Source organism: Peromyscus eremicus, chromosome 15, assembly GCF_949786415.1.
Source record: "Peromyscus eremicus chromosome 15, PerEre_H2_v1, whole genome shotgun sequence".
In the NCBI taxonomy this organism is placed as follows: Eukaryota; Metazoa; Chordata; class Mammalia; order Rodentia; family Cricetidae; genus Peromyscus; species Peromyscus eremicus.
The window spans coordinates 34,195,591-34,210,333 of NC_081431.1; the positions used below are offsets into that span (position 1 = coordinate 34,195,591).

General features: G+C 35.6%; 1 protein-coding gene across 3 annotated transcripts in view; it reads left to right on the top strand.

The window, feature by feature from the left end:
- The window catches only part of Rabgap1l (RAB GTPase activating protein 1 like), a 577,981-nt gene that overhangs the window by 354,934 nt on the left and 208,304 nt on the right, over positions 1-14,743 (top strand). For all 3 annotated transcript variants that reach the window (XM_059281246.1, XM_059281247.1, XM_059281248.1), the window contains 2 exons: positions 6,367-6,492; positions 8,162-8,305. In XM_059281246.1, coding sequence (XP_059137229.1) covers positions 6,367-6,492; positions 8,162-8,305 — 270 coding nt within the window. The remainder of the gene's footprint in view (positions 1-6,366; positions 6,493-8,161; positions 8,306-14,743) is intronic.

Here is a 14,743-nt window from a genome sequence, read left to right on the forward strand (position 1 = left end):
TGCAAGTAGTGTATAAAATGGTTAGGTCCCTCGGAGACAGGACAGTGTGAGCAGTGATACATCCTCTTCATGGCTCAGAGCCAATTTTCTTCTAAAGGAACCGTTGTACTCACTGAGACAAAAAAACTGAGATTCAAGGCAAGAGTGGTACTGCTTTGTTTTGCACAAAAGAATCTTTGAATATCCATTCAGTAACCATTTTTACCTCTGTCTGTCCATTTTGTGTCACATTTTGATGGGAGATGTGAACAAGTACTACTTATCTTAGATAGGCAGCAATAACAGACCAGAGTCCAGCTAGAACAGATGAGTTTATTGGGATTGCTTGCTGGAGTATGAGAGCAGGGAATGTCTCAGAGGCAGCTGCATCACCAAAAAATCCACTCCCACATAAATGACAATTCACAAAAGCTGAATCTATGAAGATCCCAACACAATTTGCAGCTGGTTGGAGAGTCTTCTTTTCTAGCAATTAGTATTGTTTAATAACCTGGGGGAAGGGACTTGTGACCTTTCTAACATCTAGGAGTTTCTTGAGACTTCTAAATTTATTTAATTCCTGAGCCTTGTAAGACTTCTAAGTTTCATTTACTTCCTGGATCTTAAAGAGCCTCTCTCCAAGATGAATTGCTTCAAATTAGAAGAAATCACTGCCCAACATAGCCCTTTCTTTAATCATTTAATCATGTAATACATTGAGTAAAGTTGAGTGATAACATAGCACTAAGAAATCTGTCATGAGGTTTCTGGGAGACTTAACTTATTTTTGGATTTGTAACTATTTAGAAATGTACTCAAATCATTGTTCTTGCCTCCTAATGAGAGCAAGAATGAGTCAAATAACTAGAAAAGTCAAATACTCCAAATTTTTATGTGCTACCCATTTACACTAATTAAAACCATATAAAAAGCCAGCCTTTGTGAACTTGGTCACTAAAATATCTCCCAAGACAGATATCATTAACATCTCTCATACTCTAAATTAATTGAATGATGTTGTTGTTGCCATGGATTTTAAAAATAACTTGAAAGATAGAAATGCCTTCAAGATCCTTAAGAAAAGATTAACTGATATTCAGCATTAAACTAATAAAAATGTATTCTAATTTGTAATTTGTATTATTTTGTAAATTAACCAGCATATTTTCTTAACCTGTCAGCCTGTCAGCTAGTTTGACTAACAGAAAGACTTTTTCCTGTGTCATTCTTCCCTGTTGTCTAAGCCAGTAGAAGACCATAGGCTACCCTAAAGAATTCATCAAACACACTATCTCAGGTCTAGAGAGATATGTTATTAGAGTCTTGCTGACTAATAATTTTATTATTACATAAGCTGTTCCTTATTAGAGAAAATACTCTATTATCTACCTTTGTGAGTCTAAAGTTTTATACCTAATTTACGTTTTATCAGAACTAAGGGAAACTATAAGTTTAATTACTTAGTCTTTAACTCTCTCAAAGACTCCATAAGTGTGTAATGTTACCTGACAAAAGGGACATCAGGCTGTGTCTTCTGTGTCTTGCTGTCTTTTTTATCCCTCCTGCCTACCTCCCAGCTCTTTTATTAAACCAATCAGAAGGCGCCTTGGCAAAAAAACATCTTCACGGTATACGAAAAGATTACTCTAAACATTGGAGTAATGTTGGAAGTGTGCTATACCATTAGCTCAATTTACTCTTTTTCCTGGGACATTTTCTCTGGATGATTCATCTGTCTTCTGATGTCTCATTTGTCTAATGGTCTTCAGATTCCTTAGTTGGATGCTTTTATTCTCCTGGAATGACAAAAACAAAACCCTGCCCCAACCCTATTTTGGGGGAGTTTCCCTTTCTGGCATATTACATCTAATCAAATGAAAGGCATTTGCTAGTCTTATAAGTTAGTTTATATCAAATGGCCATGCTGTTTGATGAACTATCACATTGCCTAATGAAGGGGTCTCTCATGTTTGAATCTAATCTTTGTCAGTCTTGATGGTATCCATAACTTTTCTTTTTTTTTTTTTTTTTTTTTTTTTTTTGGTTTTTCGAGACAGGGTTTCTCTGTGTAGCTTTGCACCTTACCTGGAACTCACTTGGTAGCCCAGGCTGGCCTCGAACTCACAGAGATCCACCTGGCTCTGCCTCCCGAGTGCTGGGATTAAAGGCGTGCTCCACCACCGCCCGGCTTCCATAACTTTTCTTATACTATGGAAACAAAAGCAAAACCTCTCCCCCAACATAACACATATCCTGGTTTCCATTCTGTAGTCAACACATCTTTAAAATATACAGGCTGATTTAATTGAGCAGTTTTTTTCTACTATCCACTGTCTTTCTGCAGCTGTCATTCCATTCTCATTAGCATTTTGAAAGTGTAAAGTTAATAAAACATTGTATAATCTATCTCTGGTGGTCGTTGTTACCCCTTTCTGTTTATTAAGCATATCTTTTAAAGTGCAATTAGATCTTTCTATAACTGCTTGTTCTGTAGGATTGTGTGGTATACCTGTAATATGCTCTATGTTGTAATATGCAAAAAATCCTCTTTCATTTTACTAGAGATATAGGATGGAGCATTGTCAATCTTAATTGGTTCAGGTATCCCCATGATGGCCATAACTTCTAATAAATGTGTCATTACAGCCTTTTCAGAACTCAAAGCATTTGCCCATTGAAATCTTGAATACATATCTATGGTATGGTGCACATACTTTAATTTTCCACGCTCTGTAGAATGAAACACATCCATTTGCCACATTTCATTTCTTTGAGTACCTTTTGGGTTGCTTCCTGCAGGTAATGGAGTTTGGTTATACAAAGAACAAGTAGGGCATTTTCTTATAATTTCCTTGGCTTGTTGCCAAGTGATAGAAAAAAAAAACTTTCTTCAAACCCTTGCTGTTAACATGTTGTTTCTTATGAAATTCTGAGGCCTCCAGCACATTTCCTAATGATCAGTTTTGTCATTATCTTGTACTAAAGGACCTGGTGGACCCATATGGGGTCTGATATGTGTTATGGACAAGGGATAATTTCTATTTCTGATTACTTGTTGTAGTTGAATAAATAACAAAGTTAATTCTGAATCATCTGGAATAAGTTCAATGGTTTTAATATGTAAAACAACTCTTTTTGCATATTGAGAGTCAGTAACTATAGTAAGAGGTTCTGGAAAATCTAATAATACTATGAGAATAGCATATAATTCTGACTTTTAAATGGATTCATAAGGGCTTTGAGCCACTTTACTTATTTTTCCTGACTTATAACCTGCCCTTTGCTGATTTATTTACATCAAAATACAATGTAGGGGTCCAGAAATTGGTGTTCCTCATACAATATGAGGAAGGATCCAATTAGTTCTTTTTATAAACTGAAGTATCTTCCTTTTGGGATATCTGTTGCCCATTTCTTCCAAAAAATTATGGCAAGCTCTTCATCAATGTTCATTTTCTGCCCATAATGAGGAAATTTCATCATTAGTAAAAGATACTACAATTTCTGCTGGGTCTATTTCTGTTAATTGATGAAGTCTCCATTTTCCTTTCAAAACCAATCCAGAAACCTTTTCTATATAGGTCTTTAATTTTTTACTCTATTTGTGTGGCAAAAGTATCCATTCTAAAATATTATCTTCTCTGTGAATAAGAGTTCCTATGGGAGAATGCATAGAAGGTAAAATAACCAGAATGCAATCAAGCTCTGGATCCAAATGTGCATCCTGTAATTTCTTTTCTACCAAAGCCAATTATCTTTTAGCCTCAGCTGATAATTTTCTTGCCCATTTAAGTGCTTATCATCTTGTAAGGTTTGAAATAAAATACTTAGTTCTTGAGTTGTCAATCTGATTGTGGGCCATTTCCAGTTAATATCTCCCAGCAGTTTTTGAAAATCATTGAGAGTTTGTAATTGAACTCTCCTCATTTGTACTTTCTGTGGTTGAATCTTCTATAAACATATTTTATATCCTAGAAAATTAATAGAATCTCCTCTTTGTATTTTTTAGGAGCAATTTATAATCCCCAAACAAGGCAAAATTGTCTTTACTTCATCAAAATTTTTTTCTTAATCAGATAGTAAGATATCGTACATACAATGGTAAAGTATAGGTTGAGGGAACTGTTTATGAAATATTTCTAATGCATGTTGTACAAAATATTGACACAAGGTATTCAACATCCCTTGTAGAAGAACTTTCCAGTGACGATACCTTTTAACAGGCTGGGAATTATTGTGGTAGGCACTGTGAAGGCAAATTTTTCTCTATCCTGTTCTTGTAAAGGTATAGTTAAAAAAAAAAAGCAGTCTTTTAAATCAGTCACTATAATACATCATCCTTTAGGTAATAGGAAGGCAAAGGAATTCCAGACTGTAAAGAGTCCATTTGTTTGGTCACCTTATTAATAGCTCTTAAATCTGGTACCATCCTCCATTTCCCAAATTTCCTTTTAATGTCAAATATAGGAGAATTCCAAGTACTGGTCAATTCTTCAATATGTTGAGCATTTAGCTTCTCTTGTATCAGCTGTTCAAGTGCCTGCAATTTTTCTGATGTCAAAGGTCATTGTTTTACCCAGTAGGTTTATCAGTTAACTATTTTAAAGGTAGGGCTGTTGGTACCTTTGCAAGATCAACAGCTTTTGTGCCCTGCATATGTACAATCTGAAGGATTGGTGACTGTTCTTGATAATACTTTTAATATTTCTCTCAGAAATGTTCTTTATTTTAGAGTTTGTTTCTGAGATTGGAGGAATATTAATCTGTGTTTTCCATTGCTGTAACAAATCATGTCCCCATAAACTCATTGCTGTGTTAGCCACATATGGCTTTAACTTACCCATCTGTCTTCTGGCCCTATACATTCAACACACCTTGTACTTTGTTTTACTTGAGATAAAGTTCCAATCCCCAGAAGCTGAATATTTACCTCTTGAAGAGGCCAATCTGGATGCCAAGATTTAGGTGAAATTATTGTTACATCCATTCTTGTGCCAACCAAACCTTCAATTACAATGCCATTTATTCATAATTTTAGCTTTGTTCTTTGATTATTTATAGAAATTTGCCAAAATACTTGTTTTATGGTCTCTCCTGAAAATTTTTTTTTCTAGAGACAATTTTCCGAAGCTGTTCTGTTATCCAGAGCAGTATAGTTTTTCACAACAGGTAGTCTTTTAATTGCTCTGTGGATGAGTTTCTCCAGTGTTGACAGGGAATGATTGAACCAAATTTGATATCAGTGCCTGGAAGAAGCCCCCAAAACGCATTTGCAGATGGCAAAGGGTTACCTTGCCTGTCCCTTGTTGATCTGCACTCATTAGTCCAATGCCAGCCTTTGCCACAGCTTCTACATACTCCAGAAGGTTCGGACCTTCTGTTTGGATTATCTCTTGAAAAACATTGTTTTTAGGAAAACCTTGCCTACAATCCCTTTTCAGACTACCTTGTTTACCACAATTAAAGCATATAACATTTTAATTTTTCTCAAAATTTTTAGAAATCACTTCTCCTATGACAGTAGCATCATAAATGTGAGATCCAGAATCAGCTGTGTTTCAGATCCATTCTTTTATGGATGCTGATCTTGCCTTTAAAGGCCTAATTACTCTTTTGCATTCTGAATTCACATTTTCAAAAGCCAAAGATTCAATTAATATTTGTCTGACTTCTGGATCTGGTATCACTCTATTTATAGCTGAAGTTAATCTTTGAAAAAAAAAATCAGTAAAGGCTTAACACCTATAACCCTAGAACTTGGGAGGGTTAGGCAGTACATAATGAGCCCTTGTTTAAAAAAAACCAAGCAGCAAATAACAAAAATCCATTTATTGTCAGTCTAATCCTTCTTTGGTGAGTATACTTTACCATAGCCCATTCCTATGTCAAAGGTGATGTGTAGACAAAGTTGCTTCTTGAAGCTATTGGTGATACAAAATTAACAGTAACTCAGTTATCCATTCACAGGAAGCTGATTAGATTAATTCTGGAATATTCACACAGTGGAATACTCTGCAGCCTTTATAAAAATAAAGATGCAACTGTTTATATAACAAGAGGGAAATAATTTCAATATGTTAATAGGAGAAAAGCAAGCTATGTTATACATGTATGTGATATATATATATAGTATAGGAAAGGGGAAAGTAAAATAGAATGTAATTATTTTATAGAGAAAAATTATATGTAGTCTTTTTTTTTTAATGCAGAAACACTGGCAGGAAATATTGATTAGTTAGGAGATTTTGTTCCAAAGACGAGGGGGCAGGAGGTAAGACTAATGTCACAACAGGCCTTCAGCCATTTCTGTGGAAGACTTGAAAGACCCTTTTCATGTATTCTGAACAAATGGCATTCATTCATATTTCATATGTGTGTTTCCTGTAGATGCCAGAGGAGCAAGCATTCTGTGTTTTGGTGAAAATCATGTATGACTATAAATTGCGAGACTTGTACAAAAACAATTTTGAAGATCTTCATTGCAAATTCTATCAACTTGAGAAACTAATGCAGGTAAGGAAAAGTGGGAAATTCTATCCACAAATTTGTTATAAAAAATACCTAATATAATTGATGAGCAATAATTAATTATGAAGGCTTAATGAACACAACTGAAAATGTAAATAGATTTATTGCTTTTGATTTTTTGACATAAAAAGTTACTTTTTTTATTTTTCAAAAGTCAGTGTTCCTTTTGGGCTTTAAAACTGTCAAATAACTATATCTAATAAATCAACTAGTTGGGCTTGATGACCATTTAGATACCTTATTTAAATTATCACATAGATACATTGGGTCCTTTTCAAAGTGGTCAATAAATGGTTTAAGTGTGTGTGTGTGTGTGTGTCTGTGTGTGTGTGTGTGTGTCTGTGTGTGTCTGTGTGTGATCTGTTTATAGAGGAAAATGAACCTGAGCTTTTCTGTGTCTTTGCTTCTGTCCTTCAGTTATGGGAAGGCTTGTGCTTGGCCTCTCATTCCTTGGAAAAGCATTTGCATGTTTAACTAGTGAAAAAGTAAAGGTAGCATAAAGGCATTATTAAGAGCTAGTTATCTTTCTGACACTCTTGTGCAATTTTACTTTGTCATTTTTCATATGATCAAGATTGGGTTTTAAAATATATATTTTATTATTTTTTATTTTTGTGTATGTGTATGTTTATTTGCATATGCATTTGTGTTTGGGTGCCCATGGTTGCCAGAAGAGGGCAGCAGATCTCCTGGGGCTAGAGCTGCAACTAGATGGGATCTACCTTACTTGAGTGCAGGGAACCAAACTCAGGTCTGTAGCTAGAGTTTTCCTGCCTGGCCCACAGTCAGGACAAGTCTCTCTCACCTGCCAGTCCCACAGCCACTCAGACCCGACCAAGTAAACACAGAGACTTATATTGCTTACAAACTGTATGACCGTGGCAGGCTTCTTGCTAACTGTTCTTACAGCTTAAATTAATCCATTTCCATTAATCTATACCTTGCCACATGGCTCGTGGCTTACCGGCATCTTCACATGCTGTTTGTCATCGTGGCGGCTGGCAGTGTCTCTCTGACTCAGCCTTCCACTTCCCAGCTTTATTCTCCTCCTTGTCCCGCCTATACTTCCTGCCTAGCCAATGGCCAATCAGTGTTTTATTTATTGACCAATCAGAGCAACACATTTGCCATACAGAACATCCCACAGCACAGGTCCTCTGGAAGATCAGCAAGAGCTCTGAGCTGCTGAATCATCTCTCCAGCCCCTAGATAGGTTTTAATATCTGGTCATGCTTTGGAGTTCTCCAAGTGCTCAAGAATATTCTAAAATCATACTATATACCTCAGAGAATGTTGTTTGATGATTTACAAGGTGAAGATACATTTTGTTTCTAGGTAGTTAGGAGGTGATTCCCTTGGAGTGAGGATTTTCATTAGAATGAAGGTGTTCTGAGAGAACAATATTTTCCCAGGAAGCAAGAACACTTGTGTTAGCAAGGATAATCTTTCATATAACAAGTCTTTACTGTCTATACTTATCTGTCATCTGTTCAATTCTCATCTTCTGTCATCACTTCTGTACCCTGACATAAAAGACAACCAGTGCTGGAATACAATTCTAGTACAACAGAGAGCTTGATAGAAATTGCAGTTTTTGCAAGAAATAAAGCTTCTTTGGCAATCATCCCCCTAAATCTTTCATTTTGACTTTTAGGAACAGCTGCCGGACCTGTACAACCATTTTTGTGATCTGAACCTAGAAGCTCATATGTACGCATCCCAGTGGTTCCTCACTCTTTTTACTGCCAAGTTTCCTCTCTGCATGGTGTTCCACATCATTGACCTACTGCTATGTGAGGTACAGTGGCCAGCTTTCATACCTGTGACAAACTAGTCCTTTTCTTTTTTCCCATACTTTTCTTTTTATCCCATACTTGCAAACCAAAATTTCATTTGAATTTTTAATAGAGATTATGTAATTTTATTATTTGTCAGTAATAAAAATATTAAGGCTTATGTAATTCCCACAAAATAAAATTAGATGGTTAAATTTGTGTAATTATATTCCTAATAAGCCTGTATCTGTGAATAATATATCACCAATATAACTTTTAAAAAGATTAAATAAATGCATTTAGAGTCAGGGGTTTTTACTATTGATGCACTTATATTACATTAGGGAATATGATTGAGCCTCCCTCCCCCTCCCCCCCATACACACACAGTAATTAATTCCTCCATTTGTTAGCACCCTTTGTGTTTGTGGTATTTTTGGTTCCTCCAAGAGAGAAAAATGATAAAAATTTTAGATCATGTAATTTTCCTTTGTTTTCCTTTCCTCCTTCACTTCCTCTTTCCTTTTTGCAGTAGTAGGATTCGGACCTTTGGCTTTATGCATTCTAGACAAGTGTTCTGCCACTGAATCACAGCCTTATCCCATTTCTATTTTTAGGCAGTGGAATGTGTCAGAATTAATTTTTAAAAATTCGTTTGATATTTGTCTTTGTTTACTTTATTCTTTTTAGTTCCCTTAGTTGACTGTAGTCATTTTCTCTGTTTTCTTTTCGAGTGGTGGTGTGAGGGTTGAACCCTGCCTTATCCATGCATATATTCTACCTACATTTTCCTTTTAAATAATTTATTATAATACACTTATCTTATATTCTATTGTCTATGAAAATGCCTGACAATTATCTTGAAAGGTAGTTTGATGAGCCAGGCATGGTGATGCACACCTTCAATTCCGGTACTCAGGAGGCAGAGGCAGTACAGTTTCCATGAGTTCCAGGCCAGCTAGAACTACATAGTGAGATGCTGTCTTAAAAAGGGGGAAGGGGAGGGTTGGAGAGATGGCTCAGCCATTAAAGGCTAGGCTCACAACCAAAAAGAAAAGGTGGGGGAGGGGTAGCTTGCACATACTTAAATGAAGTATAAATGTACACGAATGTAAGACTATCCATTTTAATCATCATAGACATTAGTAATTTGACTTTAAAACTAGTATTTGAAGTGTATAAACTGTATAAAGCCTAAGTGTTATTTCTCAGCCTAATGAGAAACATCATTTTATAAGCAAATGTTGCTGGCCTTTTGTTCTCAAAGGCTCTTGTTATTAGTTGCATAGCATCTGAAATTGGAAAGCATTTTGTAGGCAAAGAAGGTTTTGAGTCATTTGTGAAACACTTTGGTAAGGAAGATCTGAGTGCTTTGCTAGATTAACAAAAAGAGATCTTGACTCTTGATTATGTAACAGCCGTTGATGCTGATTGATAATATATTCATTGTCCTTATAAATTTGTCTATAAAATGCCATTTTAAACGTAACAAGTGGGAGAACACAAAGAAGCTAAAACCTTCTTTAGTATGTATGATCGATCACAATATACACAAAGAAAACTTGGGCATTTATGCAAAAATCCTACTTTGCCTGATTATCCTGAATGGTTCTGACTTCCTTTTTAGTATAGTACTCTTTAAAAATGTTTTAGTTCTATAATCCTAAAACCAGCTAATATTCAAAATTAATTTTGATAAATAAATCTTCATAGGCTATCCTAAGTTATACACTGAGTTAAGGATGGTGCTTCATGAAATGAGGAAAGTGACTTGTGATATGTTAATGGTTTTTGCATTACATACAGTATGAGCTTAGAATTACTTACATCACTTCATATTGTTTGCTTAAAGAGGTTATCTATGTTCGTACTAGATTAATTTGTGATTTTCATTACAGAGTTTAGTGTGCTTAATTGTTCTGCTAAATGGATTTCTCTACTGCTTGTGATAGAAAATCAGGGCTGTAGTGTAGTTTGCTGGATGGCTGACTTGCTGAAATTGTCTCCTGAGCCATGATACCTGGCACTGTTGTGGGTCTTTTGGAACCTGGATTCAAGGTTTCTTGGGAGATTTAATCATGAAGATACTTGAGTTTGTAATGTACTAAGTACTAAGAAAATCAATCAAATATATAGTAAAGAAATGCAAACAAAAAGCCTTCCTGTCCTTTGTCATCTGTGATCACAGTGGGTGAAAGATCACAGTGTTCATCACAATTAATAAAACCACCAGATGTTTCATTCTTTCACCTTCAGCCTAATAATCTGCAGCTGCTTTTTGTTTTTAATTATCATACAAATTAACTTTTTTATTATTGCATTTTAATACTTTTTTTTAAATTTTCACTGTTCTTTAAAAAATTTTCTTTTCTCCCCTCTCAAGGACCCCTTTCTTTCTGGGACTGGGTTACCTCACATTAATTTCCAAATCCATTAATATTACCAAAAGTTTCATTTTTCCTTATGGTTGAATAAAAGTTCGTTGTGTGTATGTACGTACGAGATTTTCATGATTCATTCTTCTGTTGGTGGACATCTAGGTGGGATACATTTCCTGGCTATTGTGAACAGTGCATCAGTTAACATGGATATGCAAGTATCCATGGTACTATTTAGAGCTTTTAGGATGTACCCAATAGCAGTAGAGCTGGATCATATGAAAGTTTAGTTTAGGTTATTAGGAAGCCTCCTGTCCAAATTTGCTTCTCTGTTGCTGTGATAAACACCTTGACCAACAGCAACTTGTAACGTGGCTTAATTCCTGATCACAGTCCATCACTGAGGAGAGTCAGGTCAGGAACTCAAGCAGGAGCAGAGGCAGGAACAGAGGAATACTGACTTGCTCCCCTGGTTTTGCTCAGGTTTGGCACTGCCCACATGAAAATGCCCAACTGCTGACATTCCCAAAGACCAATCATGGAGGCACTTCCTCAATTGAGGTTCCCTCTTGCCAGATGACTCTAGTTGGTGCCAGACTGACAAAAAACCCAACCTGCACATCTCCTCTGTTTGCCATAGTGGCAGCACTAGTTTACATTCCACCAGCTGTGAACAAGGGTTTTGTTTTTGTCTCCAGATCCTTGCCAGCATTTGTTTTGTTAATGATGGCCTTTCTGACTGTAGTAAGGGGGAATCCTAAAGGAGTTTAAATTTGCATTTCTCTGATAGATAAGATTGTTGAGTATGCTTTATAACTTTATTGACCATTTGTGTTTCCTCTTTTAAGAAGGGTCTTTTTTTTGCCAATTTATTATTTATTGACCAGCATTTTTAAGTTTTGCCTGTTTAATTTTTGCAGTTCTTTATATATTCTAGATACCATTACTATAGCCAAATCTGCCAAAAATTTTCTCCCATTCTGTGGGGTATGTTTTCACTGTGTTGATATTTCCGTTTCCTATGCAGAAGCTTTTTGATTTCATGTAATCCCATATATCAGTATTTCTTGTACTGTTGGAATCCTTTTTAGAATGTTCTTGCCTTACCTTTGTCCTAAGTTATTTTTCCTGTAGTAGGGTTTAAATTAAGGCCTTTAATCCATCTTTGTTTTTGTGTGTGATAGGTAGGAGATACGGATCTAATTTCATTCTTTTTTTGTGATTACCCAGATTACATGCACTATTTGTTGAATGGGGTACTTTTTAATCTAATGTATTTTTAACACCTCTGTAGAGGGCATTAGGTGGTCAGAGATGTATGTACATTGATTTCTGGATCTTCTGCTCTTTCCCACTGGCCCACACACGTTTTTATGCCAGCACTGTGCTTTCTTTGTCACAGTATTTCTGTATATAAATTGGAGGTCAGGTATTGTCATAGCTCCAGCAGTGTTCTTTTTGCTTAGGATTGCATTCACTATCTGTGTCTTTTGTTTATCTGTGAATTTTAGAATTATCTTCTCTAGTTCTATGAAGAATGTCTTTGTGGGATTGCTTATGAATCTGTAGATTAATTACTTTTGGTAACACAGCCATTCTTACCCAATTGATTCTGGGAGCATGGAAGGTCTCTCTGCTATGTAGTGTCTTCTTCAATTTCTTTTTTCAGAGTCTGAAAGTTTTTACTGCAGAGATCTTTCACCTCATTGGTTAGGCTTATTTCCGTACCTGTGTAGCTTTCCAAAATGTGGGGTAGGCATAGTCATAGCATCGTGATTTCTAAGGAAGGAACGGACTAAGTAGCTCTTCAGAATAAACTCCATGAGGAACAGTATTGTAGTGTGCCTCAGGATGTTCATTCTTTCCGCTAACTCATCTTTGTCATCTTTGTCAGGGATTATTTTGCAAAGGAGCTTTTGAGTAAACCTTGACTTCCTGCCTGTCTGCTTTTTCTCCTTGCCACTTTCCTTCTTCTAGTTAATAAAATATTTATATCAAATGCTATTCTTTTCTGTGTACTAAATATTCTAGTGGAAGAAATGGTCTTAAATAAACTGTACACTGTGTCTTTTTTCATGTCTCTTTCTAAGAAAACAGTACAGATCTTGATATTTGTCAATTAATATTTGGTTGCAATGAAAGGCTAGGAAATTCTTTGAAAAATTTTGGTTTTTCAAAGTCATTCTAAATAAAAAATATTTGTCAGTAAAGTGTTTTACTCAAAAATCCTATTATAAAGTAAAAAAGAAACACATTGAGTTTGTCTTTACTCTTAAGTGGCAGATCATTATGTCATACATTCCTTCTTTCATTCTGAAGTTAGGACTACAAAGTTAATTTAGCACAAAGGGGATAATTCTGTCATTTTGGCAATACAACTTGAATTTAAAAAACCTCCTAATTATTAATAATTGTTATTTAAAATGCTTAAACTTGATTGGATGGTGGCCTGTGCAGGTTCCCTAATTTGGTTGAAGATTTGTGACAACAGGGTATAAATAAAGAGTTTTGAAACATATTTCTTATGCTGAAATGAATGCACTATCTCTAAACTTTTAGCCAGCAATTGAAAGGAAAATCATTTTAACACCCTGTATTGATGTCTGTTTTTGAGATAGGAAGCCTACACATATTAATATTATAGTACAAATATTGTGCTGTTAACCCACCAAGAATAAAATGCTGCACTTTCTGAAATAACTTTTTGTTAGTGTAACAAAAATTAACATTAATTAAGAATAATTGATGTTTTCTCACAGAAGGAACATGCCTAAGGTAGTCAGCACCAAGATCACAAAAAATAGCATTTCATCTGCATTTCAGACTTGCTTTAGGATCGCCTCAAGTGTGTCCTGATATTCAGCACCATACCTTTGTCTTATGTGTTTCTGTACTTCATGTAATCATACACAACAAAATTCCTGTATAATTCCTTTTATCCTCATCATGTTTATAAGATTCATCCACATTTTTCCATCTAAACATGGTTTATCTTCTTCATTGTAGCTACACTACAGCTTATCTATTCTTCTGTTTCATTGTTGATAGCCTTAGAATTGTTTCCACATTAAGGCTATTAAGTGTGACTGTGAGTGATCCTGTATTTGCTTTCTGGTGAATAGGCACACATTTCTGTGGATATACTCCTAGAAATGAAATTGCCTGTTTTGAGTGTATGTACCCTCAATATGAGTAGTTAGTGCCAAATGCATTCTAAACCACTATAGCCATTGCCTTTTGAGTTGTTTTATTTCGTATAAGTATTCCTTGTAACCAAGAGGAAGAGATTCATTGTACTTTTAGATAGCTAATCCTAGGTCAGATTATAATTCACAAAAATGCAACAAAATGAAACTCATTTGGAGATTGAAGAGATTGACATGACTTCTGAAATTCCATAGAGATAGGGACCAAGGGCTAGAACTAAAAGCTGAAGCACCTTTTCCCATTTTCTTGAAAACAGATTTTTTTTTCACATAATATATCCTGATTACAGTTTACCATAACTCCTTCAAGTTCCTCCTCATTCCCCCACCATCCTATCGACTCCCTTTCTGTTTCTTATTAGAAAACAAATGGACTTCTAAGGGGTAATAATCAAATAAGGTAAGATAAAACAAAAACTAATACATGAGTTCGATAAAACAAGCAGAAGGAATATACCCAAGAGAGGGCACAAGAAACAGAGATCCACTCATTCCCACACTCAGAAATAACATGAAAACACTAAATTGGAAGCCGTAATATATACACAGAGGACCTGGTGCTGACCTGTGCAAGCCACGTTCATGCTACTTCAGTCTCTGTGAGTTCATATATGCTTTGATCATATTGATTTAGAAAGCTTTGTTTCTTGGTGTCATCCATCCCCTCTGGCTCTTACATTCTTTCTACTTCCTCTTCCTTAGGATTCCCTGATAGAGACTTACCATTTAGGGCTGAGTGTTCCAAGGTCTCTCACTTTCTGCATAATGTCTGGCTGTGGGTCTCTGTATTTGTTCCCATCTGCTGCAGGAGGAAGCTTCTCTGATGATAGCTGAATAAGGCACTGATCTGTGAGTAAGGCAGAATATCATTAGGAGT